Source organism: Kogia breviceps, chromosome 4 (assembly GCF_026419965.1).
Source record: "Kogia breviceps isolate mKogBre1 chromosome 4, mKogBre1 haplotype 1, whole genome shotgun sequence".
Lineage (NCBI taxonomy): Eukaryota > Metazoa > Chordata > Mammalia > Artiodactyla > Physeteridae > Kogia > Kogia breviceps.
Genome location: NC_081313.1, coordinates 28982574 through 29007565, shown reverse-complemented (window position 1 = coordinate 29007565; position 24992 = coordinate 28982574). Strand labels below are relative to the sequence as shown.

At 43.0% G+C, this 24992-nt stretch overlaps 1 protein-coding gene across 1 annotated transcript in view; it reads right to left on the bottom strand.

The window, feature by feature from the left end:
• Nucleotides 1–24992, bottom strand: part of LOC131754466 (sperm flagellar protein 2) — a 93327-nt gene that overhangs the window by 6163 nt on the left and 62172 nt on the right. Inside the window, exons 15-18 of the mRNA XM_067033293.1 lie at nt 22835–22927; nt 7689–7868; nt 1101–1340; nt 784–906 (exon numbers count right to left, since the gene is read on the bottom strand). Of these exons, the coding sequence (XP_066889394.1) occupies nt 784–906; nt 1101–1340; nt 7689–7868; nt 22835–22927 (636 nt within the window). The remainder of the gene's footprint in view (nt 1–783; nt 907–1100; nt 1341–7688; nt 7869–22834; nt 22928–24992) is intronic.

The following is a 24992-nucleotide window of genomic DNA, read 5'->3' as shown; positions in this document are numbered from 1 at the left end:
TGTAGCCCTTACTGTTGGGGACCCAGGACTTGCCCGGTGGGTGATGTTTGAGATGTGCGTGGTTAAGGTAGCTCTGAGACACAGCTCTTCCTCTCTTCCTTCCTTTATTCTGCTGACTTGGTCCGGTCTCTTTAGGTTTTGTCCTCAGTTTTCCCATCTTGAACAGTTTCTCTGAGGGAACCCTCACACATTCCTTCATAAAGCACTGTCGCTGCATGAGCTACAGAGACAGTGTGTACCATGATTAGAGTATGGTGAATAAATCAGTACTTGGTGGGGGGCCATGGTCCCCTTAGTTCTCTTTGGCAGGGGGATTCTATTTTCCATACTCTTCAGTCATAAGCCAGGGCCATTCGATGATGGCCCTGGAATAATGCAGAACATGAATACTGCCACCCACCCAGCTTTAACTGCCATCTACCTCCAGCCTTCTGTGGCAGACCCACGTCCTCAGAGCCCCGATGGGGCAGCTCCATGATACTATCCCTCGTACTGGTGCTCCTCTCTGTAGTACTAATAGTATTATCCATATACTAATGGTCCTATCATGGTGCCGATGTACCGATAGTCACCTCTACTCTGTCTGAACTTGCTGCCATTTGGGTATCGAGGGCTGGCCTTTCTGACCTGCTGCTGTTACCAGCTTAGCTTCCTCAGACCCTGTTCCAGCCTAGTCCAGCTTCCTCCCTCCTTCTACTCCTCCACATTTGTGATATCCCACCAAGCCCTGAACCGGAACTTGACCAAATGAAGACTGTATTAGGACCCTGGGGTAATACTCACAGGGATTTTATAGTCTGGATAAGTTGAAATCAGATCTTGAATAAAAGGATGCTTCAGCAGAACAGCAATTTTAATTGGCTCCAGATTCTTGGAACCTAGGTCCTGAAATACTTTTATAAAGTTCTTAAAAGGAAAAAAAGAATAAAGTTGATTAACTTTAAAATACTGATGATGTTAACATTTTTGTTTTTTAAAGGAATCATCATAATTTCTATATGATGATACATTTGGGGAGAAATTCTATGAACATATGCTCAAAATTGAGGGAAACTTTTCTTGGGTAGAGGTTGCCCCTTTTATGAAATAATCTAACCAACCTCTGAATACATGTTCTCTGTCTTTTGGTGGCTGGCAAATCTGTTAGCATCCTGTGCTTCGTTTGCTCCTTGGAACACTTGGAGTAGTGTTTCCATGGATATCATTTCCGTGTTTGCATTTTCAGAGATTTCTTCTTCCTTCGCCTTCCCTTCCTCTTGTAATTCCCTTTCTTCACTTATAAAATTGTCCTCAAGTTCAGGATATTCCTCAATGGGACTCATACCAGTAAAGGAGGCGGTCTGTGCAATTCAATGAAGAGAACATGAAGTCTTGCCAGGAATAGAGATATTTAGAAAGCACCAGTTTGGTCCCTCACTTTCTATGCCCTGGGATGATGGCGCCTACTGCAAACTAGCTAAACAAAATCTAGAGATAGAATATGCTGGTTGCACTGGAAATCATGTTGAAATTCCAGATTAGTTCTGCTGGTAGTTGACAGAGGCCTCAGTGTAGGGGTGTCTTACTCACCTCCATACAGTCTTCTGTTCACTACCCTGCCGGATACACCGCATTCCTCAATGAAAGGACAGTGGAATGAATTTGTGTAACCACTGTCAGACTTTTACACATGAAGCTAGATTTCTGAACAGGATTTGCTTTGGAAATTGCCTGCAGTCAAGAGGTTGTGGGCAAGTTAATTTCTCAAGCTTGACAGATTCTAAGAAGCTTTGGGAATGTTTGTTTGGATACTGGAGGTTAAACCCGACTAAACATCCAGGAGGTAAAATAGAAAACAAATTGAATACAGACAGATTGGGATTCTTATTGCTGTTCATTGACACTTGGCCAAGAGCCATGAACTCAGACACTGGCATTCTGAACATGGGAGAGTAAATTGTTTCTGATGTAATTTCTTACGTATCCAAAGGCTGAAAAATATGCCTACCCTTTGATGCCACAATTATTGATCTAGGAATTGGTTCTAAAGAAATATTCATGTACACAAAGACTTTTGTATATGGATGTTCATTCCGTGTTACGTACAGCAAAAATAGGAAACCTATGGTTCCAAAAATGGGGAATGGTGACATCAATGAGAGTATCAGTCTATGGCAGAATATTATGCTGCCATGAACATTTTGGTTTAGAAGGATACTGAGTGACATGAGAAAACACTCATGGGATGAGTGCAGAAAGGAAACAGAACACAAATAATAAATATATTAGGATCCTCATTTTCCTATATATCTATACTTATAAATGAAAAAAAGAGAAACAGATACATTAAAGAATTGAAAGTAGTTACCTCTGATTGGTCAAACAGGTGATTTCTTTTTCACTTTGTTTTGTATTTTTCAAATTCTTTACAGTAGATTTGTACTTACCGTATTTACTGTTATAAATGTGTGTGTGTGTTTCTGATGATGAGGTAATAGATATTCAATGAGTTGCCCTAGAAAAATGGGCATTTTCAGAATGTTGACTGGCCCGATGTCAGAGAACACCTGAGGGCTGACTCTCCTTTACTCTGATTAAGGAAAAATGCTAATTTAGGCTTAAAATTAGAGCAGGGTGCCAATACCTATAAATGCTCAATTCAGTAGGAGCGTTAAGTGCATAGATTGCGCAAGTTCTTTCAAAAGAGCCACGTAAGTCCCATGTGTAAAAGGATTATAACGCAACAGAGAATTAAGCCTCTGGTTGTCATAAGCCCTTCTGAGGGATTTGCAGGGGCTGAGGATAGTGCAGTAGAGACAGGTTGTATTTGCTCTAGCTCTGTGTGGTCACCTTGCTTTAGTTCGATTTCCATATCCTTTGGTAAATTGGCAATTTAATCTAATCTTGGAGGGTGGGGGGAGAATACTCTAGCAGGTGAAGTTTTTGGAATTAAGTACAAATATCTATTATCTACCTATCTATCATCTATCTATCTATCTATCTATCTATCTATCTACCTATTATCTATCTATCTATCTATCTATCTATCTATCTATCTATCTATCTATCTATCTATCCATCCAGCCTCTTCTCCATTTTAAAGAGTTGAAATACTACTCGGCAGAAATGTGAAACTAGCTTTTTTGTCTCCATCTAAGAAGCCTGGGAATCATCACACTGGCTACCCATCAATAATCCCCCCGGGGCTACAGAATATTTACTGTGCTTAAATAAACATAGTCGGGGCTATAGAATATTTGGTGTACTGACATGAACATAGTTGAGATGTAGAACATCTTGCTGAATGACTGAAGGGTGAATGAATTTCTACTCAGAGGGCAGCACAGGTGCTACGCGGAGAAGACAGAGACAGAACCTGTGGGTGAGCACATGACTAGCTGGGCTGGATAAGCAGGCAATACCAAAATTGAACAGAGAAGGAACCTGCTCTCTCTGCACTATTTCCATAACCACAGAGGGCCCAACTTCTCAAATACTTGTTGTAATCATCATGGGATAAATAGATTTTTAATTTTAGTCAAAAGATAACAATTTAAACATTTGAGTGAAGTATCCTTAACTTGTTATATCAGAGGACGCTTTATAAATGTTTGCTATTTTTGCTCTCTAGGGGATTGGAACAGGATAGACTTAGGGGTTCAGTGGGAGGGGAGAGAGAAGAGGGAGGCCAAGATCAGGACCAGAGGAGCCAGTTCAGCATCCTGGCGGGACTGCAGGGGGTGCACAAGAGGGGGCTCCCAACAGGCGCTCTGAAAGACCACGACTGCGAGTGTGGGTGAATGAACAAAACCAGGGATGCTGGTTTGGAGAAAAGCCAGGGCTTCTGAATGAGCAATTATTAGTGGCATCAAAACTCTGTGTGAGTCACATTATCTTCCAAGCAGCGGGGCAGACTGTGGCGCTAGCAAACACTATGTCACACTCTCAGAGACAGCCCTTGAGGACTCCCAGCAAACGTGCCCCTGGAGTGGTGCCTGACTGTGCATTTCTACCACTCAGTCTGTTTAGTCCCACATCTCAGAAGGCAGGACAGAAGATCAGTCCTTGGGACTAATGTGAGCAAAGCATCAAAGAGCAGAATGGGATGCACATTTAAGTTTTTCGAAACCCAAGGCCTCAAACCATCTCTGTCAAGATGCTTTAACAAGACTCTCAAAGTGTGGGAGGTTCAAGCTCATAATTTACTAAATTCCACTATCATAACCCCAAATGCCACAGGTCAGGATGAACCATTTTCTCAAATATCAACTTATTTGAAGCTTCATAATGACTAGTGCCTGCTCATGAGTGCTTTGCTCTTGAGTTTCTTTTAAATTACCCCCAAAGCCCTGGGTTTTAACAGGAGGTCTGTGCCATGGTGAATAAAACACTGTGAGTAGCAGATATAGACTCAGAAAGAATGAAGTATCAGGGAGATTTCCAGTTGTTTGTTGGAAAGCAAAAGCCGAGATCCCATTAAATGTCTTGCGAGTGAATATAGATCTATTGGAGGTGTTATTTCTGAGCAGGCTCATTTTGCCTTCCTGGGATAAAGTTGCCCAGGGAACTAGAATACAGTTGGAAAGGGCACAGAAAGGGAGCAGCATAATTGGAGACAGGATGCTGAGGGCTAGGAGTAGGCAAGAATGAGGAAGGTGGGTGGATCCTGTATTTCAAAAGCTCCTATGGTTCACTCCCAGCCAGGAGTAGTCCTGTGTGTGTGGTGTGTGACAGACCTGCACTCCATGCCTGCCCTACCCTGGTTTCATCTCTGTTGTGCAGTGGTCATGGGGCAGTTCCTGTGCGGTGTCCTTGGGGTTTAAAAGAGCTCTTGAGAGAAGTACTCCAGGGGAGCTACTTCCTGGATGGGCACTAGCTCCCGGTGAATGACCCACCGGGTCAGGGACAGAAGGGATGCAGTGCCTTCCTGTGCTAGCTGGCTTGGCTGCTACCCACCCAGAGAGCTGTCGGTTGCTATGGCAACCATTGTAGCACACACTTCCTTTTCCTGGTCTTTCTGGCTCGGTGCAGACTCCTGAACCCGCTGTTGCCTCTGCCTCTGGAATGTCTGCTCTCCTCCTTTCTACCTTGGAGACGGGAGTCCTTCCCTTCCTTCTCTCTTTGTCTCTTTCTTCCCTTCTTTCCCTGCCATGTTCACAAACACTAATCGCGTATTTGCTGTGTGCATTATTGAGCACTTGCTACTTTGGAGGACATAAAGATGGGTAACAAGTCATCCCCAACTCGAGGTAGGAATAACAGCAGGAGGATTCAATAGATAAACCACCCCTGCCTGAATTACTAGTTCTCCTACTTCCTTCCTTTGCCCCGCTACGGTCCGTCCTGTACGGGGGCACATTTTAAATCAAACGACCCTGCTCCAATGACCTCTCATCTCATCTCTTGACACAGTCAAAGCCAACGCCCCTCCAGGGCCCCTCGGAGCCCTCTCCCCCTTGCTATCTTTGCCTGCTACTCTCCTCCAGCTCAACCCTCTCCAACTACACTGGCTGACTTGAGGTTCCTTAGGGTCCACCAGGCATGACCCCACTTGAGAGATTTTGCACTTACTGCTGTCTTCACTTAAAATGCGCTTCCTCCAGAGGTCTATCTGCAAGGCCCTCTCCCTCACCACTCTGGGCCTCTGCTTCGATGTCTTTTCACAGAGACACCTTCTGTGACCATTCTAGTAACACTGCAACTCCCACCCAGACTCCATATTTTTCCCTCTATTCTTTATTCCCCATAGTGTCTAACACCATTTGCTGTAGCCTTTATCTTACTTGCTTTATCCCCAGAGGTGCTGCATAAATGTTTGTTGAGTAAATGCACAGGTGCATGTGACGGTGCTCAGCCTTGCCAGAGAGGATCTGGATGTAAATGGGGCCCGGTTGCAGGAGTGCTCCGTGTGTTGGGGGAAGCTTCCTGAATGATCTGGCGGTTGAGATAGGTCTTGGGTACTGGGGAGCCCTCGAGCCCTTCCAGACGAGCTGACGCGTACTCCAGGTGGAGGGGATAGCAAGAGCAGAGGTACGGAGGTGGCAGAGAAGAAGGTTTAGACCCCTCTTTTGATCTGTAAAGCCCCATGTTAATCTGTCCTTTATTCTGTGTTCCCTCCATGTGTGGGCCACCATTCTCCCATCCTTTCCTGTATGGATAGGGGCAATTAGATAGAATCCCTTTAGGGGAGCAAATTTGGCTTCTTCTATATCCTTTGCAGATCACAGGGCTACACAGAGGGTAGGATTTACAAAGCTAATTAATGAAGTAATTGATCGCTCCACTCAGTGAAATGTTTACTGAGCTCTGTAGCAGTAATTCAGATTCAGGAAGGCAGGTTAGGGGATGCAGAGCAAGACAGACGGCCCATCCCTCCCCACAGGGTGCCCAGAGGCCAGAAAGGAAGCTGACCCTGTAGAGGTAGTTATCTATGAGGATTATGGTGAAGGGGGAAGCACAGCATGCTATGGGAACACAGGGCAGCATTGCCTGCCACCATTCCAGGTCAGGGATGGTCTCCCTGAGGACGGGTTAACTGAGACCTCCAGGCAGGTTATGATCTATGCCAGTGTTGGGTTAAGGAGGCCCAATCTATAGAGAGATGCAGGCAGACCACATCTAACTCGTCATTTATTTGGGAAAATGTAAATGGTCTTCCTATGTTCTAAGACGACAGCATTCTTGAGTGGAAATAACAATAACTCCTTCCTGAACTTTCTGTCACTGTGTCAGTGTTAATGCTGAGTCTAAAGTACATCGAGGTGAAGAGCCCTGAGTTGTCAGTTTCCTAGGCTGCACTCTGGCCTCGCCCTGCCCCTGGTGGAAGGGGTAAGGACATCCTCCGGGTCATCTGTTCAGGGATGAAATATAGGGCTGCCTGTAAAAGAGTCTATGTCTTCTGGGATGTGAAAGCTGTCATAGGAACTTCCCATTTTTTTCTCAGACAACGCAGCATACTCTGTTTTGACAAACGTGTATGAAAGGAAAAGAACTGCAGCTATAGGACATCCGAGGAGTCTGAACTGTGCAGCCTCACTCTCCCCTCTGGGTCCACAAAGAAGAGCAGAAAAAAGCATTCCATCATGAGGGCCACTGCTCTGTCCCCAATGGACACCTAATAAGTGTATTCGTTATTTCCCTGTTCTGAGGCTTTCTGACATTCCCCCAAACAGGGAATGTCAACCCTTTAGAAATCGACAGCGGGGTGTGAGGTTTTATTGGACTTCAAGCTTTTCTGTCGCTGGATGCAGGTGACACAAAGTGCCTGTGGAATTCAGGTGGCCAGGTTTGGGCCTGAAATCCTATCAAGTGTCACATACATGTGGGATGTGTCTGAGGCCTGAACTTGTTTTCCATAGAATTTCCACAGAGGGTGACAAATAGTCTGTGTTGATACCAGTTCTTTATCATTTATCGGGATCAGCACTTCATGCAAAATAAAGGCTGCCCTTTACAGAGCAAATTTTGGTTTCACCAAAGAAACTTTCAGCAAATTTGGATTTAACTACCAAAACATTTTTTCGATAGTGGGTCTCTAGTTCTTAATCCAATTGAGTAAGGCGTTATTGAAGACCTAGTAAAGCATCGTGTGAGGAACCTGGGAAAATACAGAGATTGAAAAAAAAAAGTAGTCTTTGTTCTTAGAAGTTTAGGATCTTTTGGAATCCCCTCCAGACCCCAATGCTCGTCCATTTCTGGACCACAATTACCTTTTCTGCAGCAAGAGGAGGCATTTCAATTGGCTGGAAGACATGAGTCCCAGTGGCCACACTGAGGGCCCTGTAGACCCCTTCCACACTGTCTGGATGGCAAGCAAAATAAAGCAGCATCTGTGTGTAGTCAAGCTGAGGTGGGTCCTTCTCACAGTCAGCAAATAATCTAAAGAAAAACTGTCACACAAAAGAATTTCAGCCAGAGGTCAAATGCATACGCTTCGGTAGACAGTAGATGGACAGGCAATGAAGAATCCCTCCCGAAGTTTTGGAATACAGTCACTTTCTGAGGACTGAATTACTAAAACTAACATGTAATGAATGGTATTAACTGAAGAGTATGCTAAGTAAAAAAACATAAATTGTAGGGCTAGAAACATTCTGATGTTAAAGAAACTTGTATGATAATCAATGGTACCAACATACTTAGGAATGAATATACTAATTAAGGTGTCAGGGATGACATGTTAAGTAGGAAAAGGGAGCTCCATCCTGACAAACTGGGCCCTGACTCCCAACCATGAAGCTTCTGGTACATCTCACTCCCTGGGGAGTGGGGAGAAGGCAGGGAACAATGCCCAAGGCCACTGGGACTTGAGTCATTAGACTCTTTAAACTGGCCCACGTTGCGCTGAACTTCCTAAACTATTGACTGTAATGTGAATTCTTCCAGTGTAGACTCCCATTCGGAAAGAGTGTGCTTATCACTGACTATCAGCTTGTTTGGCAAGTCTCTCCCACATCCTGAATGACTGAGCTGATGCTCAGATCTAGATGCAGTGTCTCATGCATTTGACAGCATGAGGAGTTAGCGCTCCGGGACCTAATATCCTCCGGGGCCCTGCAAATCCTAGGCCAAGCCCGGGGACACAGAGGTCACACCTAAGCAGCTACGCAGCCCTGTTTGGGGAGGTGACTGGCTCTTCTCAAACATTTGCATGCAGTGACCTGGAGAATCTTTTTTCTTTTCTTTCTTTTTTTAAATAAATATGTCTGTTTATAAAAGTCATGGAACTTATTTTTTTTTAACATCTTAATTGTAGTATAATTGCTTTATATTGTTGTGCTAGTTTCTGCTGTATAACAAAGTAAATCAGCTATACGTATACATATATCCCCATATCTCCTCCCTCTTGCTTCTCCCTCCCACCCTCCCTATCCCACCCCTCTAGGTGGTCACAAAGCACCGAGCTCATCTCCCTGTGCTATGCAGCTGCTTCCCACTAGCCATCCATTTTACATTGGGTAGTGTATGTATGTCCATGCCACTCTCTCACTTCTTCCCAGTTTACCCTTCCCCCTCTGCATGTCTTCAAGTCCATTCTTTATGTCTGCGTCTTTATTCCTGTCCTGCCCCTAGGTTCGTCAGAACCATTTTCTTTTCCTTTTTTAAAAATTCCATACATATGTGTTAGCATACGGTATTTGTTCTCTCAATTTCGTTTCTTTTTATGGCTGAGTAATATTCCATTGTATATATGTACCATGTCTTCTTTATCCATTCATCTGTCGATGGACACTTAGGTTGCATCCATGTCCTGGTTATTGTAAATAGAGGTGAAATGAACATTGTGGTACATGTCTCTTTTTGAATTATGGTTCTCAAAGTATATGCCCAGTAGTTCTATTTGTAGTTTTTTAAGGAACCTCCATACTGTTCTCCATAGTAGCTGTATCAATTTACAGTCCCACCAACAGTGCAAGAGGGTTCCCTTTTCTCCACACCCTCTCTAGCATTTGTTGTTTATAGATTTTTGATGATGGCCATTCTGACCAGTGTGAAGTGATACCTCATTGTAGTTTTGATTTGCATTCCTCTAATGATTAGTGATGTTGAGCATACTTTCACGTGTTTGTTGGTAATCTGTATATCTTTTTTGGAGAAATGTCTAGGTCTTCTGCCCAGTTTTGGATTAGGTAGTCTGTTTTTTGAGATTGAGCTGCATGAGCTGCTTGTATATTTTGGATATTAAACCTTTGTCAGTTGCTTCATTTGCAAATATTTTCTCCCATTCTGAGGGTGGTCTTTTTGTCTTGTTTATGTTTTCCTTTGTTGTGCAAAAGATTTTAAGTTTCATTAGGTCCCATTTGTTTATTTTTCTTTTTATTTCCATTTCTCTAGGAGGTGGGTCAAAAAAGATCTTGCTGTGATTTATGTCATAGAGTGTTCGTCCTATGTTTTCCTCTAAGATTTTTATAGTGTCCAGTCTTACATTTTGGTCTTTAATCCATCTTGAGTTTATTTTTGTGTATGGTCTTTGGGAGTGTTCTAATTACATTTTTATATGTAGCTGTCCAGTTTTCCCAGCACCACTTATTGAAGAGGCTGTCTTTTCTCCATTGTATATTCTTGCCTCCTTTATCAAAGGTAAGGTGACCATATGTGCGTGGGTTTGTCTCTGGGCTTTCTCTCCAGTTCCATTGATCTATATTTCTGTTTTTGTGTCAGTACCATACTGTCTTGATTACTGTAGCTTTGTAGTATAGTCTGAAGTCAGGGAACCTGATTCCTCCAGCTCCGTTTTTCTTTCTCAAGATTGCTTTCACTATTTGAGGTCTTTTGTGTTTCCATACAAATTGTGAAATTTTTTTTGTTCTAATTCTGCGAAAAGTGCCATTGGAAGTTTGATAAGGATTGCATTGAATCTGTAGATTGCTTTGGGTAGTAGAGTCATTTTCACAGTGTTGATTCTTCTAATCCAAGAACATGGTATATCTCTCCATCTGTATCATCTTTAATTGCTTTCATCAGTGTCTTATAGTTTTTTGCATATAGGTCTCTTGTCTCCTTAGGTAGGTTTATTCCTAGATATTTTATTCTTTTTGTTGCACTGGTAAATGGGAGTGTTTCCTTAATTTCTCTTTCAGATTTTTCATCATTAAAGTATAGGAATGCAAGAGATTTCTGTGCATTAATTTTGTATCCTGCTACTTTACTAAATGCATTGATTAGCTCTAGTAGTTTTCTGGTATCATCTTTAGGATTCTCTATGTATACTATCATGTCATCTGCAAACAGTGACAGCTTTACTTCTTCTTTTCTGATTTGGATTCCTTTTATTTCTTTTTCTTCTCTGATTGCTGTGGCTAAAACTTCCAAAACTATGTTGAATAATAGTGGTGAGAGTGGGCAACCTTGTCTTGTTCCTGATCTTAGTGGAATGGTTTCAGCTTTTCATCATTGAGAATGATGCTGGCTGTGGGTTTGTCATATATGGTCTTTATTATGTTGAGGTAAGTTCCCTCTAGGTCTACTTTCTGGAGGGTTTTTATCATAAATGGGTGTTGAATTTTTTTTTTTTTTTTTTGCGTTACATGGGCCTCTCACTGTTGTGGCCTCTCCTGTTGCAGAACACAGGCTCCAGACGTGCAGGCTCAGCGGCCATGGCTCACGGGCCCAGCAAGTGGGATCTTCCCAGACCGGGGCACAAACCCGCGTCCCCTGCATCGGCAGGTGGACTCTCAACCACTGCACCACTAGGGAAGCCCAATGGGTGTTGAATTTTATCAAAAGATTTTCTGCATCTATTGAGATGATCATATGGTATTTCTCCTTCAATTTGTTAGTATGGTTTATCACATTGATTGATTTGTTTATATTGAAGAATTCTTGCATTCCTGGGATAAACCCCAGTTGATCATCATGTATGATCCTTTCAATGTGCTGTTGGATTCTGTTTGCTAGTATTTTTTTGAGGATTTTTGCATCTCTGTTCATCAGTGCTATTGGCCTATAGTTTTCTGTTTTTGTAACATCTTTTGTCTGGTTTTGGTATCAGGGTGATGGTGGCCTCGTAGAATGAGTTTTGGAGTGTTCCTCCCTCTGCTATATTTTGGAAGAGTTAGAGAAGGATAGGTGTTAGCTCTTCTCTAAATGTTTGATGGAATTTGCCTGTGAAGCTGTCTGGTCCTGGGCTTTTGTTTGTTAGAAGATTTTTAATTTCAGTGCCTGTGATTTGTCTGTTTATATTTTCTATTTCTTCCTGGTTCAGTCTCCGAAGGTTGTGCTTTTCTAAGTAAGTATTTGTCCATTTCTTCCAGGTTGTCCATTTTACTGGTATAGAGTTGCTTGTAGTAGTCTCTTAGGATGCTTTGTGTTTCTGCAGTGTCTGTTGTAACTTCTCCTTTTTCATTTCTAATTTTAATGATTTGAGTTCTCTCCCTCTTTTTCTTGATGAATTTGGATAATGGTTTATCAATTTCGTTTATGTTCACAAAGAACCATCTTTTAGTTTTATTGATCTTTGCTATTGTTCCCTTCATTTTTTTTCATTTATTTCTGATCTGATCTTTATGATTTCTTTCCTTCTGAGAACTTTGTGGTTCTTTTGTTCTTCTTTCTCTAATTGCTTTAGGTGTAAGGTTATGTTGTTTATTTGAGATTTTTCTTGTTTCTTAAGGTAGGATTGTATTGCTATAAATTTCCCTCTTAGAACCGCTTTTGCTGCATTGCATAGGTTTTGGGTCATCATGTTTTCATTGTCATTTGTTTCTAGGTGTTTTTTTGATTTCCTCTTTGATTTCTTCAGTGATCTCTTGGTTATTTAGTAGTATATTGTTTAGCCTCCATGTATTTTGTATTTTTTACAGTTTTTTTCCCTGTAATTCATATCTAGTCTCATAGCATTGTGGTTGGAAAAGATACATGCTATGATTTCAATTTTCTTAAATTTACCAAGGCTTGATTTGTGACCCAAGATATGATCTATCCTGGAGAATGTTCCAGGAGCACTTGAGAAGAAAGTGTATTCTGTTATTTTTGGATGGAATGTCCTATAAATATCATTTAAGTCCATATTGTTTACTGTATCATTTAAAGCTTGTGTTTCCTTATTTGTTCCCATTTTGGATGATCTGTCCATTGGTGAAAGTGGGGTCTTAAAGTCCCCTACTATGATTATGTTACTGTCGATTTCCCCTTTTATGGCTGTTAGCATTTGCCTTATGTATTGAAGTGCTCCTATGTTGGGTACATCAATATTTACAACTGTTACATCTTCTTGGATTGATCCCTTGATCATTATGTAGTGTCCTTCTTTGTCTCTTGTAATAGTCTTTATTTTAAAGTTTATTTTGTCTGATATGAGAATTGCTACTCCAGATTTCTTTTGATTTCCATTTGCATGGAATATCTTTTTCCCTCCCGTCACGTTCAGTCTGTATGTGTCCCTAGGTCTGAAGTGGGTCTCTTGTAGACTGCATATATACAGGTCTTGTTTTTCTATCCATTCAGCCAATCTATGCTTTTTGGTAGCAGCCTTTAATCCATTTACATTTAAGGTAATTATTGATATGTATGTTCCTATTACCATTTTCTTAATTGTTTTGGGTTAGTTATTGTAGGTCTTTTCCTTCTCTTGTGTTTCTTGCCTAGAGAAATTCCTTTAGCATTTCTTGTAAAGCTGGTTTGGTGATGCTGAATTATCTTAGCTTTTGCTTGTCTGTAAAGGTTTTAATTTCTCCATTGAATCTGAATGAGATCCTTGCTGGGTAGAGTAATCTTGGTTGTAGGTTTTTACCTTTCATCACTTTAAATGTGTCCTGCCACTCCCTTCTGTCTTGCAGAGTTTCTGTTGAAAGATCAGCTATTAACCTTATGGGGATTCTCTTGTATGTTATTTGTTGCTTTTCCTTTGCTGCTTTTAATATGTTTTCTTTGTATTTAATTTTTGATAGCTTGATTAATATGTATCTTGGTGTGTTTCTCCTTGGATTTATCCTGTATGGGACTCTCTGTGCTTCCTGGACTTGATTGACTATTTCCTTTCCCATATTAGGGAAGTTTTTAACTATAAGCTCTTCAAATATTGTCTTAGTCCTTTTTTTTTCCTCTTCTTCTTCTGGTGCCCCTATAATTCTAATGTTGGTGCATTTAACGTTGTCCCAGAGGTCTCTAAGACTGTCGTCAATTCTTTTTTTTTTTTTTATGGGATCAGAAGGGCACAAGCAACTGATGGTTGCAAGGCAAATTTAATAACAAAGCGTAGCCATATATATCCCCCTAAAGCAGGGAATTTGCTTAGTCACGCCTGATCGGCATCAGCTGGTTGATTGGCTTCTCTGCTTAGTCACGCCTTATCGGCATCAGCTGGTTGATTGGCTTCTCCCTCAAAGGCACCAATTTCCCCTCCAGGGTTGCTTTTCCTAGCTTTAGGGAACAACCAGGGACTCCCAGTAACTGAGCAGGTCCCTGGAGCGATTTGGCCAAAGGCCGTTTCCTTTTTTACGTTCATACCATAAAGTCCAGGATGCATACCAAGGAGAGTACAATCGGGCCCTGAGGCTTATGAGGGTCTTAATGGCGCCTTCCTCAGAGGGCAATGCTCGCCGCATTTCCCCCTCTTTTATTTTTTAAAGCTTGATAATGGAATTTCAACCCATACACCTCCTGACGAAGAGCAGCGAGACGGCCAATAATAAAGCGTAATAAACAAGGTAAGGCAATTAACATCAACAATACACATGACCCCACGGTAATCAATCCTGTGAGTCCATTTTGAAACCAAATGCATTGGGTTTAACCACTGAAGCTGATCCAAGAGTCCTTGAATTAATTGTTGGGGCCCGTCTTCTTGTAGATGAGCTTCTTGAATTGCTTGTATTTCCGCATTAAGTTTTTGTATGTTCAAACTAATGTGTCCATCAGTCCATACACTTATTCCAATGAATCGTTTAGGTCTTTTTTTTTTAAAGCTTCAGATAATTCTAGCCAAGCTTGTATGCTAGTACTACGATACCATGGTTCAGAAATATTTACAGGCAGCATTACATAGGAAGGTTGTTTTCACGTCATAACAGAAAAAGTTCCTTTCATAGGCAGAAGGCAAGTACTAAAAACACAATTCTGACAAGTTATATTATATCCTAAGGAACCAGAAGTAAACTCAATCTGTAAATCTCCTATTAGCAAGGCATATGAGGGTGTAACAAGTAATAACCGGTTGATAAGAATAAGACAACGCAAACTTCCCAAAATCCCAATGCTTATAAAAAAACCAAACTATTATCAGTAACAGAAACTGAAGAAATTAGAATGGTACCACTATTATAATTTAAGGTGCACCAGATTTGAGAATTCAAAATCAGATTGGGGAAAATCAGAAGGAAAAAAGGAGGGAAACTTCAAACTTGTTACAGCTTTAACTACCTCTAAACTATGGCCGGCACATAAAGTCCCTTGTCCTCCTACATATATTTCAACACAAAAATAGTATCTTTACCAGTCTCATTCTTTCCATTTTTGTTATTGTTCCCCTGTGAAATCATTATTTCTAGAACAGCAAGAAGATGTAAAGCTTTCTCAGCTTGGTAGGTTAATATATACAGGTCTACGAGCGAAAAACACACTGCTTGGGCAAATTTTTCTTCAAAAGGTTCTATGAACTGATAAAGTTTTTCACCAATGGATATGGCTTCTGTATACTGTTGGACATGATACAGGATGACTGCTTGATTGTAATACAACATACTGTTTTCAAGATCATCTAGTCCATCCATTTTTTCAACAGCCGAGTGCACCTGATTCTTCAGTTGGTTAAGTGTCTGTCTTAAACTATCTGTTGTTGTCTGGTTACTTTTGAAAAACTCAGCTACTGCCGTATTCAAAATTATTTTATAATCGTCTTTGTTTATATCTTGTAGGCAGGCAAGATGTTGCAGACAGACATCATAATTTCCAGCTGTGAAAGCCTGGAAAGCACTGGTGGACAACTCCTTCTCTTGATCAGTGATCTCAGGTCGGTTCTTGGATACTTTTTGTCCCATATTTTTTTACTTCTGACTATTGCCCCGAGTTACTATCAACTTTACTATGTGGCCACACTTTCACTCTTCACTCCGGGGATTCACCTACCGAGATTCAGATGTCCCTCTTGTCAAGTCCCTGTTCGGGCGCCACTTGCCGCCAGCCACGGCGGGTCCTCAAAGTGTAGCAACAATCGACGAGAGGGGGTAGGGAACTGAACGCACCAAGGTATGGGATCAGAAGGGCACAAGCCTGTCGTCAATTCTTTTCATGCTTTTTTCTTTATTCTGCTCTGCAATAGTTATTTCTACTATTTTATCATCCAGGTCACTGTCCATTCTTCTGCCTCAGTTATTCTGCTCTTGATTCCTTCTAGATAATTTTAAATTTCATTTATTGTGTTGTTCCTCACTATTTGTTTGCTCTTTAGTTCTTCTAGGTCCTTGTTAAACATTTCTTGTATTTTCGCCATTCTATTTCTGAGATTTTGGATCATCTTTACTACCATTACTCTGAATTCTTTTTCAAGTAGACTCCTTCTTTCCTCTTCATTTGTCTGGCCTGGTGAGTTTTTACTTTGCTCCTTCATCTGCTGCATATTTCTTTGTCTTCTCATTTTCCTTAACTTACTGTGTTTGGGGTCTCCTTTTCACAGGCTGCAGGTTCGTAGTTCCCGGTGTTTTTGGTTTCTGCCCCCAGTGAATGAGGTTGGTTCAGGGGGTTGTGTAGGCTTCCTAGTGGAGGGCACTGGTACCTGTGTTCTGGTAGATGAGGCTAGATCTTGTCTTTCTGCTTGTCAGGGCTGTGTCTGGTGGTGTGTTTTGGGGTGTCCGTGAACTTACTATGATTTTAGGCAGCCTCTCTGCTAATGGGTGGGGTTGTGTTTGTCTTGCAAGATGTTTGGCATTGAGTGTCCAGCAGTGGAGCTTGCTGGTCATTGAGTGGAGCTGGGTCTTTGCATTGAGATGGAGATCTCCAGGAGAGCTCTTGCCGATTGATATTACATGGGGCCAGGAGGTCTCTGGTGGTCCAATGTCCTAAACTCAGCTCTTTCACCTCAGAGGCTAAGGCCTGACAGCTGGCCAGAGCACCAAGACACTGTCAGTCACACAGCTTAGAAGGAAAGGGAGGGAAAAACAATACAAAAAATAAAATAAAGTTATTAAAATAAAAAATTTTAAAAAATTATTTAAAAATAGTAATTAAAAAGAAAAAGAGAGCAACCAAACCAATAAACAAATCCACTAATGACAAGTGCTAAAATCTATACTAAGATACACATAAAAATCAGAAACTAGTCAATCACATACAGCAAACCCCAAGTCTACAGTTGCTCTCAAAGTCCACTGCCTCAATTTTGGGGTGATTCATTGTCTGTTCAGGTATTCCACCAATGCAGGGTACATCAAGTTGATTGTGGAGATTTAATCCGCTGCTCCTGAGGCTGCTGGAAGAGATTTCCCTTTTTCTTCTCTGTTCGCACAGCTCCTGGGGTTCAGCTTTGGATTTGGCCCCGCCTCTGCATGTAGGGTGCCTTCTGGCACCTGTTCTTCACCCAGACCAGAGGGTGTTAAAGAAGCGGCTACTTAGGATGCTCTGGCTCTCTGAGGCCAGGAGGGAGGGGCACAGAATGTGGGGCAAGCCTGTGGGGGCAGAGGCCAGAGTGACGTTGCACCAGCCTGAGCCATACTGTGTGTTCTTCCGGGGAAGTTGTCCCTGGGTCACAGGCCCCTGGCAGTGGCGGGCTGCACAGGCTCCTGGGAGGAGTGGTGTGGACAGTGACCTGTGCTTGTGCACAGGCTTCTTGGTGGCGGCAGCAGCAGCCTTAGCGTCTCATGCCCGTCTCTGGGGTCCGTGCTGATAGCCATGGCTCGTGCCCGTTTCTGGAGCTCGTTTAGGTGGTGCTCTGAATCCCCTCTCCTCATGCACCCCAAAACAATGGTCCGTTGCCTCTTAGGCAGGTCCAGACTTTTTCCTGAACTCCCTCCCAGCTAGCTGTGGTGCACTAACCCCCTTCAGGCTGTGTTCACGCCGCCAACCCCAGTCCTCTCCCTGGGATCCGACCTCCGAAGCCCGAGCCTCAGCTCCCAGCCCCCGCTCCCCCCGGCGGGTGAGCAGACAAGCTTCTCGGGCTGGTGAGTGCCGGTCGGCACAGATCCTCTGTGCGGGAATCTCTCCGCTTTGCCCTCCGCACCCCTGTTGCTGTGCTCTCCTCCTGGCCCCGAAGCTCCCCCCGCCGCCGCCCACCATGCCCCGTCTCCGCCAGTGAAGGGGCTTCCTAGTGTGTGGAAACTTTTCCTCCTTCACAGCTCCCTCCCAGAGGTTCAGGTCCCGTCCCTATTCTTTTGTCTCTGTTTTTTCTTTTGCCCTACCCAGGTACGTGGCAAGTTTTTTTCCTTTTGGGAAGTCTGAGGTCTTCTGCCAGCGTTCAGTAAGAGTTGTTCCACATGTAGATGTATTTTTGATGTATTTGTGGAGAGGAAGGTGATCTCTACATCTTACTCCTCTGCCATCTTGAAGGTCCTCTGGAGAATCTTTTTTAAATGTATGTATATGTATAGCTTTGTTCACTTTGTTATAAAGCAGAAACTAACACACCATTGTAAAGCAATTATACTCCAATAAAGATGTTAAAAAAATAAAATGTAGATTCTTTTTAAGTAAATGGCTCTGGAGCAGTCTCAGATTCTGCATGTTTAGCAAGCTCCTATACAATTCCCAAGCCACTGGCCCTGGCCTACACTTAAAGAAGCAAGTGCCTAGATCTAGAGATACCATGTTATTCTTTATTACTGACAATTCTTAAAACTATGAGCAAATCTAATTATACATCTATGAGATAACAATTGGAAAAATTATTTTCTGATATTTGACAAATCCAATAAAATTTAAATAAAAATAACATTGATAGGAAAATACATAAAGTCTGTTATGCTATGAATCTGAAAAGAACCTTAGAGGTCAGTGGGCTCTGCAAGCTCATTCATTCAGTCACCCCTTTTTATCAAACGTTTACTGAGGGTCTGCTGTGGCACTGAGCTAGGCTCAGATGCTTCAAAACACTCTCTGATGGTAAGTCAGCCTTAGACATTTGAAGAGTCATGATCCAGTTTTTGGGTTCCTTCAGGACCTTATATTTTCTTCATCTTCCCACTTACCTTTGGAAATCCTCAGGGATTCCCAGCAGGACTAGGGGTAGAAGGGAGCTGACACCAACAGATAACCATGGCATTGTCCTTTCATGTTTATCTTCCATTTCTTTCATATGAATCCTTGAACTTTAATATTATTTTCATTGAAATGCTCTTAAAAAATGCTGTGTAGGTGCAACACATTATTTCCATTAACAAAGAAGTTCAATATGATATATTGAAGGAAGATGGGCAAAAATAAAATAAGTTGACATGTGAACTCTTTCTGTAATTACACAGGCTTGATTTTAAACCAATGGATGAGACATTCAAAAAAGGGAAGGCCTGTTATGTTCTTAAGATCATTTAAAATGTTGTTATAGGAAGACTCCTAAGAAGGCTTCAAAGTTTCCCTGGAAAACCCCCTCAAATACATATCTTGTATAATCCCTTCCCCTTGTGTACGGGTGGGATTTGTAAATGTGATAGAAAGCCAATTTTCAGGAGTAAAGGTAAAGAGGTTTTGCAGACACAATAAAGGTCCTTAATCAGTTGATTCTGAGTTAATCAAACGAGAGCCCAACCTTGGGCCCTGATCTAATCATGTGAGCCCTTTTAAAAAGGACCCAGGCCTTCAGGGAGAGATTTGAAGCCAGCAAGATGCTTTCCTGCTGGCCGTAAAGAAACAAACTCTGAAACTCTGAGAGGGCATGTGGCAGGGAACAACAGGCAGCTTCTCGGAGCTGAAGTTCTCAGTCCTACAACTGCATGGATCTGAATTCTGCCAGCAACCCGCCTTGGAAACCAGTCCTGGAACCAATATTGGAATTGGCCTCAGCTAAGACTGCAACCCCAGCTGACACCTTGATTTTAGCTTTCTGAGACCCTGAGCCTCTGCTAAGCTAAGCTAAGCCATGACTGGACTTCTGACTTACAGAAACTCTGAGGTAATAACTGGGCCTTGGTTTAAGCCACTAAATTTGTGGAAATTTGTTACATAGACTCAAAACCCAACACAAACACTACGGTTTCATTCATTCAACAAGTACTTATTGACTGTGCAGAACCTTAGACAGCTCCAGAACCGTACTTAGGACTGTTTTAGACTGTTCTAGGTGCTTGAAATGCACTTACTAGGAAAGAGATAAAGATGCCTGCTTTTGAGGAGCTTACTTTCTAGAAGAGGAAAATAGACAGAATAAATAAAGTAAATTAGATAGTAATTATGGAAACACAGGGGAAAAAAGTAGGTCAAGGAAAGGGGAATTGGAGTGAAAGGTGGAGAAGGGGGGCAGGTTGCAGAATTGAGAAGATGAAATTTGGACAAAGGTTGGAGGTGGGCAGGGAGTAGGCAGGTAGGACACGCAGGGGAAGGGCCACACAGGCAGAGGGAGTGCTGAGGCCAGTGTCCTCAGGTAGGAGCATGCCTGCACATCTGATCAACACGGAGGAGGCCAGAGTAGCTGAGGCAGGGGTCAGAAGAGGCAAGGCCGGTTGGTTTCTTGAGGACTTTGGGTTTTCCTCTGACTAAAATGCAGTGCTGTGGGATGGCTGCAGTAGAGGCTGCTGTGATCTGCCTGTGACCTGAGCCAAGACAAGGGAGACATGGAGGACCTGTGATGAGGCCGCTGCTGTCATGCAGGTAAAGTTGGCTGGTTTGTTCCAGTGACAGCAATGGGACTTGGATTTTTCCTAGGGTTTTGGCCTGAGCAAGAGGAAGGATAGAGTTGCCACTGACCAACATGGAGAGGGCTCTAGGTGAAGGTGGGGGGGCAGTGGGGTGGTGGGAATGGGAGGTCAGGGACCCAGTCTTGGACAGGATGAGTTTGGAATGTCTACTAGAACATTCAAGTGGAGATGTCCAATAGGCAGTCGTGTCTAGGAGTCTAACGTTTGGAAGAGAGGTTTGGGGTGGAAATAGACTCTTGGGATTTGTTAGCAAAAAGCTAGTATTTCAAACCACGAGCCTGACTTCAACAAATATTAACAGCCGAAAGAAATAGAAGGATTTCACATGGATGGAAGCTGTGGAGAAGAGATTAAGACAAAACTGTGAACTTGCATATGGTGAGATAAAATTGGCTTTTCTCAAGAAATCCCGATGAATTTTTGAAACACTTGGAGTAGTGGCTCTTGATGTCGTGTGGAAAGCTGGGCAGCCAGGCCATGGCTGAACCTTGTCAGTTATAAGGAAGTGAGTTGTCACTGTCAGGGGACAACAATGTGATTGCAACACAGACGTGTCTCGGGGTTCCTTTTTCGGATGCCACTGGACCTCTGACCCAGTGCCTAGGACTCTGAGGTCATCCGAGCCCACAGCCAGCAGTAATTACAGTCTGTCTCTGGGACCCCTGGAGGCCCTGGATTGTAGAGAATGCAGATGGGTGTGGCCAGCTAGATCGTAGGCCAAGCCCTCTTTTTAAGAGCTTGCAGAGGTCCGGGCAGGTGAAGGGATCTATTCAAAGTCCTACAGTGGGTCATGTCAGAACTGGGAGTAGAGGTCAGGGATCCTGGGGTGTTTTTTCCCCTGATTTGGTCTTTACTTATTCTAATTATGGCCAACAAAGTAAACTTATTATATTGTTTTATGTTTTCCCTTCACACCCCTTTCTTTAGCTTCTTAACCATTAACTGGTGTTTTACCATGTAGAGGTAACGTGGTTAGCTTCGGTTTAGCTGACACTTACATCGGGCTAACTGTGTGCCTATCACTGTTCTAAAAGCACCACACATGTGAACTCACGCTGCACAACACTCCCAGCAGAGAGGGATGAAAATAAAACCACAGCACAGAGAGGGTAGGTAACGCCATGAAGACCTCGCAGCTTGTCAGCCGTGGTATCTGTGCTTTTAATCCCAGTTGAAGGGCGTTGAGATTTATGAAATGCTGAGCATCCAGTCCATGGGGCAGAGAGGACACCACCCTCGTCTGTCCTCTGGACAACACACACACACACACACACACACACACACACACACACACACACACACACACCTGTCAACCATCCTTTGCCCTGGAAGAGCGCTTCTTTCTCAGGCTCTGTGGTCCTGCCTCTGCCCCCGACTTTGTTCCTTTCCTATGTTCACTTTCCAGCAGTTTGGGTAGCAGCAGGTGGGAGCCACACCCTTCCTTGGCATCCCAAGGCCCTTTCCGGCCTCAAGGTGTCGCAGTCCTCGGGGCTGACCAACACAGGCTGTCTCCTGCCTTTAGCAGCTCTGTGAGCAATGGAAGGGGCTCTGCTCTGATAACACTTCTAAAAATTTCTGGCTGAAAAGGAAGTTACTTGACATTACATTCAGACTGCTGGCTTCTTCCCAAGGAGTGAAGAACCTGTTTGTATTTTGACAGATCTGTTTACAAAATCATATAGAGACACCTTCCAAAGCTTTACAGGAGAATTGAGCTCGGTCCTCCAGTTTATAAAAGAACCAACAACCAAAACCAAAAACTTCCCGTGCAACTGCCAGCCTCATGTCTTGGACATTTTTTGGTAACTCCCTGACCCCTTTCTTCCACCTGCTCTCCTGCTAGCATCTAGCAGAGATGCTCAGAGAATATGTGTCCAATTGAAGGGAATTGCTCACTTTCAGGTTACTACTGGAGTCATGTTCAGTTTTGCACTGCAATTTTTAACTCATGGCTGGCTGAATTGATCAATCGATATACATAGTTTGCTGTCATGTCTGAATCTACCGTTCAACTTTTCTCACATTTTACTGAGCTTGGCTGTGTTGAAGTCAGAACGATTTTCAGATTTTAGGGGCTTGCATTCTATTGTGGCCTTGGGGATAGAAGCTAATGATAACAATGATGATGATGATGATACTTTTGATGATAATAATGATACTCTGATGGGTAGTGGGCAATACTATAAGCAAACTCTTGGAATGTTGCTCAAGTTAGTCAAAATCAAAGAGAAATGAACAAAGACGTATATTGCCGAAAGTTAGTCCTTATCCAAAGCTTTTACAATTGGAAGGGCATTTAGTGAAAAATGTGTTCAGTACCAGCTTATTTGCTAGATGAGAAGAGTGAAACCCAGAGACCTTATGGATATTGTCTGGGATCACATAGTGAGTAAACAGGAGAAGCCTGGCTAAGATTTTGGTCCCTGCCTCCCTCCAGACTCTCCTATGCTGTCGCCGTAGTGAATATTAAACTCTGCACCTGGGGGATACAGCAAAGGAACCGGGAGTCAGGGTGGAGTTTAAGACTAATTACACAAGTGGAAGAAAAGACAAGAAATGGATCAACATTATGGAATTACCTCTATAAGATGCTCTTGCCTATTGAATGGCAGAGGTTCAAGGGGATTTTCTGGAATTTTTATATCTTCATCTCCCGTAAACCACAGACCAGCCTACACAGAAAACAAAAATGAGAATCATTAAAGTTACACTGAGATGTAATTGTTCCTCTGAAAACCACAGAGATTGAAGCCATCTCCACGGGTGTCTAGAGCAGTGGTCTCCAGAGCAGGGTGCAGAAACCATGGGGATGCTGGAGAAAATACTAGAACTTCCATTCACATGTATTGGATCTCATTCTTTTGTAATTTTTATTTAAAAAAATTTGATAATGTATAGAATGCATTAGGGCAGTAGTACACGTGAATAATTTATAAATGAAACCCTACATTCTGGGGTGCCTGCCATACTGTAACTGTTGGAGCATGTGACAAAGCTTGGAGGTCACCGCCCTGGATGTTGCTTGCATAGCAGTACTTTGGAGGGGTCAGTGCCCTACACTAGCTCATATCGCTCGTGTCCTGTCCATGTTGCTCTCTGTTCTCGGAGCCGAGTGTGGTGCTGGGGCATATTGTTGGTGTTGGAAATCTTTGCTGAGTGAGTGACTGACTGAATCAAGAGCTCAGGACCTACTTTTTAATGACAACATACATTCTCAGCCCACGTCTGACACTAATTACCAAATCCCTCGGTTCCCATTTGGCGATGCCTCGCCCCCTCCCCCTTCCTCTCACGTCTACTGCTGCCACGCTGGTGTACAGCCTCATTGCCTCCATCACAGGCTGCTCCAGCAACCTCGGAGCTGTCTTCATTTCCAGTCTTTCTCTTATTTGTTTCAGCTCAGACCACTTGACCATATCAATTTTCTCAAAACTTTATCTTGTCATGTCACTCTCTGCTTAGAACCATTTCCTACTCTTGCTCTTTTGCTCACATCGTTACTCCTACTTGAGGTGACTACCTGTTCACCAATGTAAACCTGCTCATCTTTCCAGACCCAGCTTAGATCACACCTCCTCGGGGAAGCCCTCTTTGATCTCTCCTCGAAACTCCAATTTTACTTGTTTATACCAGATATTTGGCATTCAGTTAATCCCTTTGTGTGTTTTCATTCATGTCTGCTATCGAACATCAGGTATTAATTCCTTGGGTTTGAAGAATGTGTCTTGCCAAGCTTAACTTTTATACATGGCAAGCACTTCATATACATAAACATCTTGTTCCTAGGTCTTTCTCCCTTACCATCTTCCAGAGTCACAATCTACCCTTGGCACTGCCTACTTCCAAGAACCATTGGCCAGCCTAACCTGACTCTGGCCTATGCTTGTGCTTTCTTTCCTTTGAAGAATCACCTGTGTTTTGAGAGAAGGCTGGAGTGACACTAGATAGCTTGTCAGGGGATGCAGCCCCCAGAGGTGAGGACTGGGTTTTCTTTTCATTTAGAACAGAGGAGTGCTGGCCATGCAGAAGCCTGTGAGGGAGAAGACACAGAAGAAGCTAAGGTCCAGCATGGGCTCAGGCTTTGAATGTAAGTGCCTTGCACTGACCAGGAAGAGTCCTTGCCCAGTGGCCAATCTGTGGACCATAAGTACGACTCCATGGAGAATAGAGAGATGAGGAATGTAGGTAAGATTTATGCTTCAGGCCATGATGGAGTGACAAAGCTCAGAATTACCCTCCTGCCTTAAACAATAAAAAAAAAAAATGACCAATATATATGTAACATAATTTTTTCAGACATTAGACAACAGGCAACACAGGACAGTAATTCCTGAAATAAGGAGAGCAATGAGGAGCCCAAGTATTTTTCAGACTACAGTGTCAGGAGAGGCATCCAAATAGAGCTGGCACATCTTGCTGGGTTGACAAGATAGATTTGGAGTTGGGGGAGGCTACGATGACTAGAATTTTCAGGGCAAAACACTAGAGATGCACTGAAAGAGAGGGTGAGCCCTAGAGATCTGTAGAAAGATCTCCTCAAGCCTTGACTGAAAGCCAACCTCTGGATATATGTGTGGAAAATGCCAGAAGCTGGAGAAAGAACCACAGGAAAGGAGTAAGCTGAACAGTTCCTGAGTCTCACACAGGGCTGGGACTATGTTACCACCAGGGAAAATGTTACCACCCGGCAGAGTGGAAGGACCTCCTGATACACAAGGCATTGGGTAGCACCCCTGG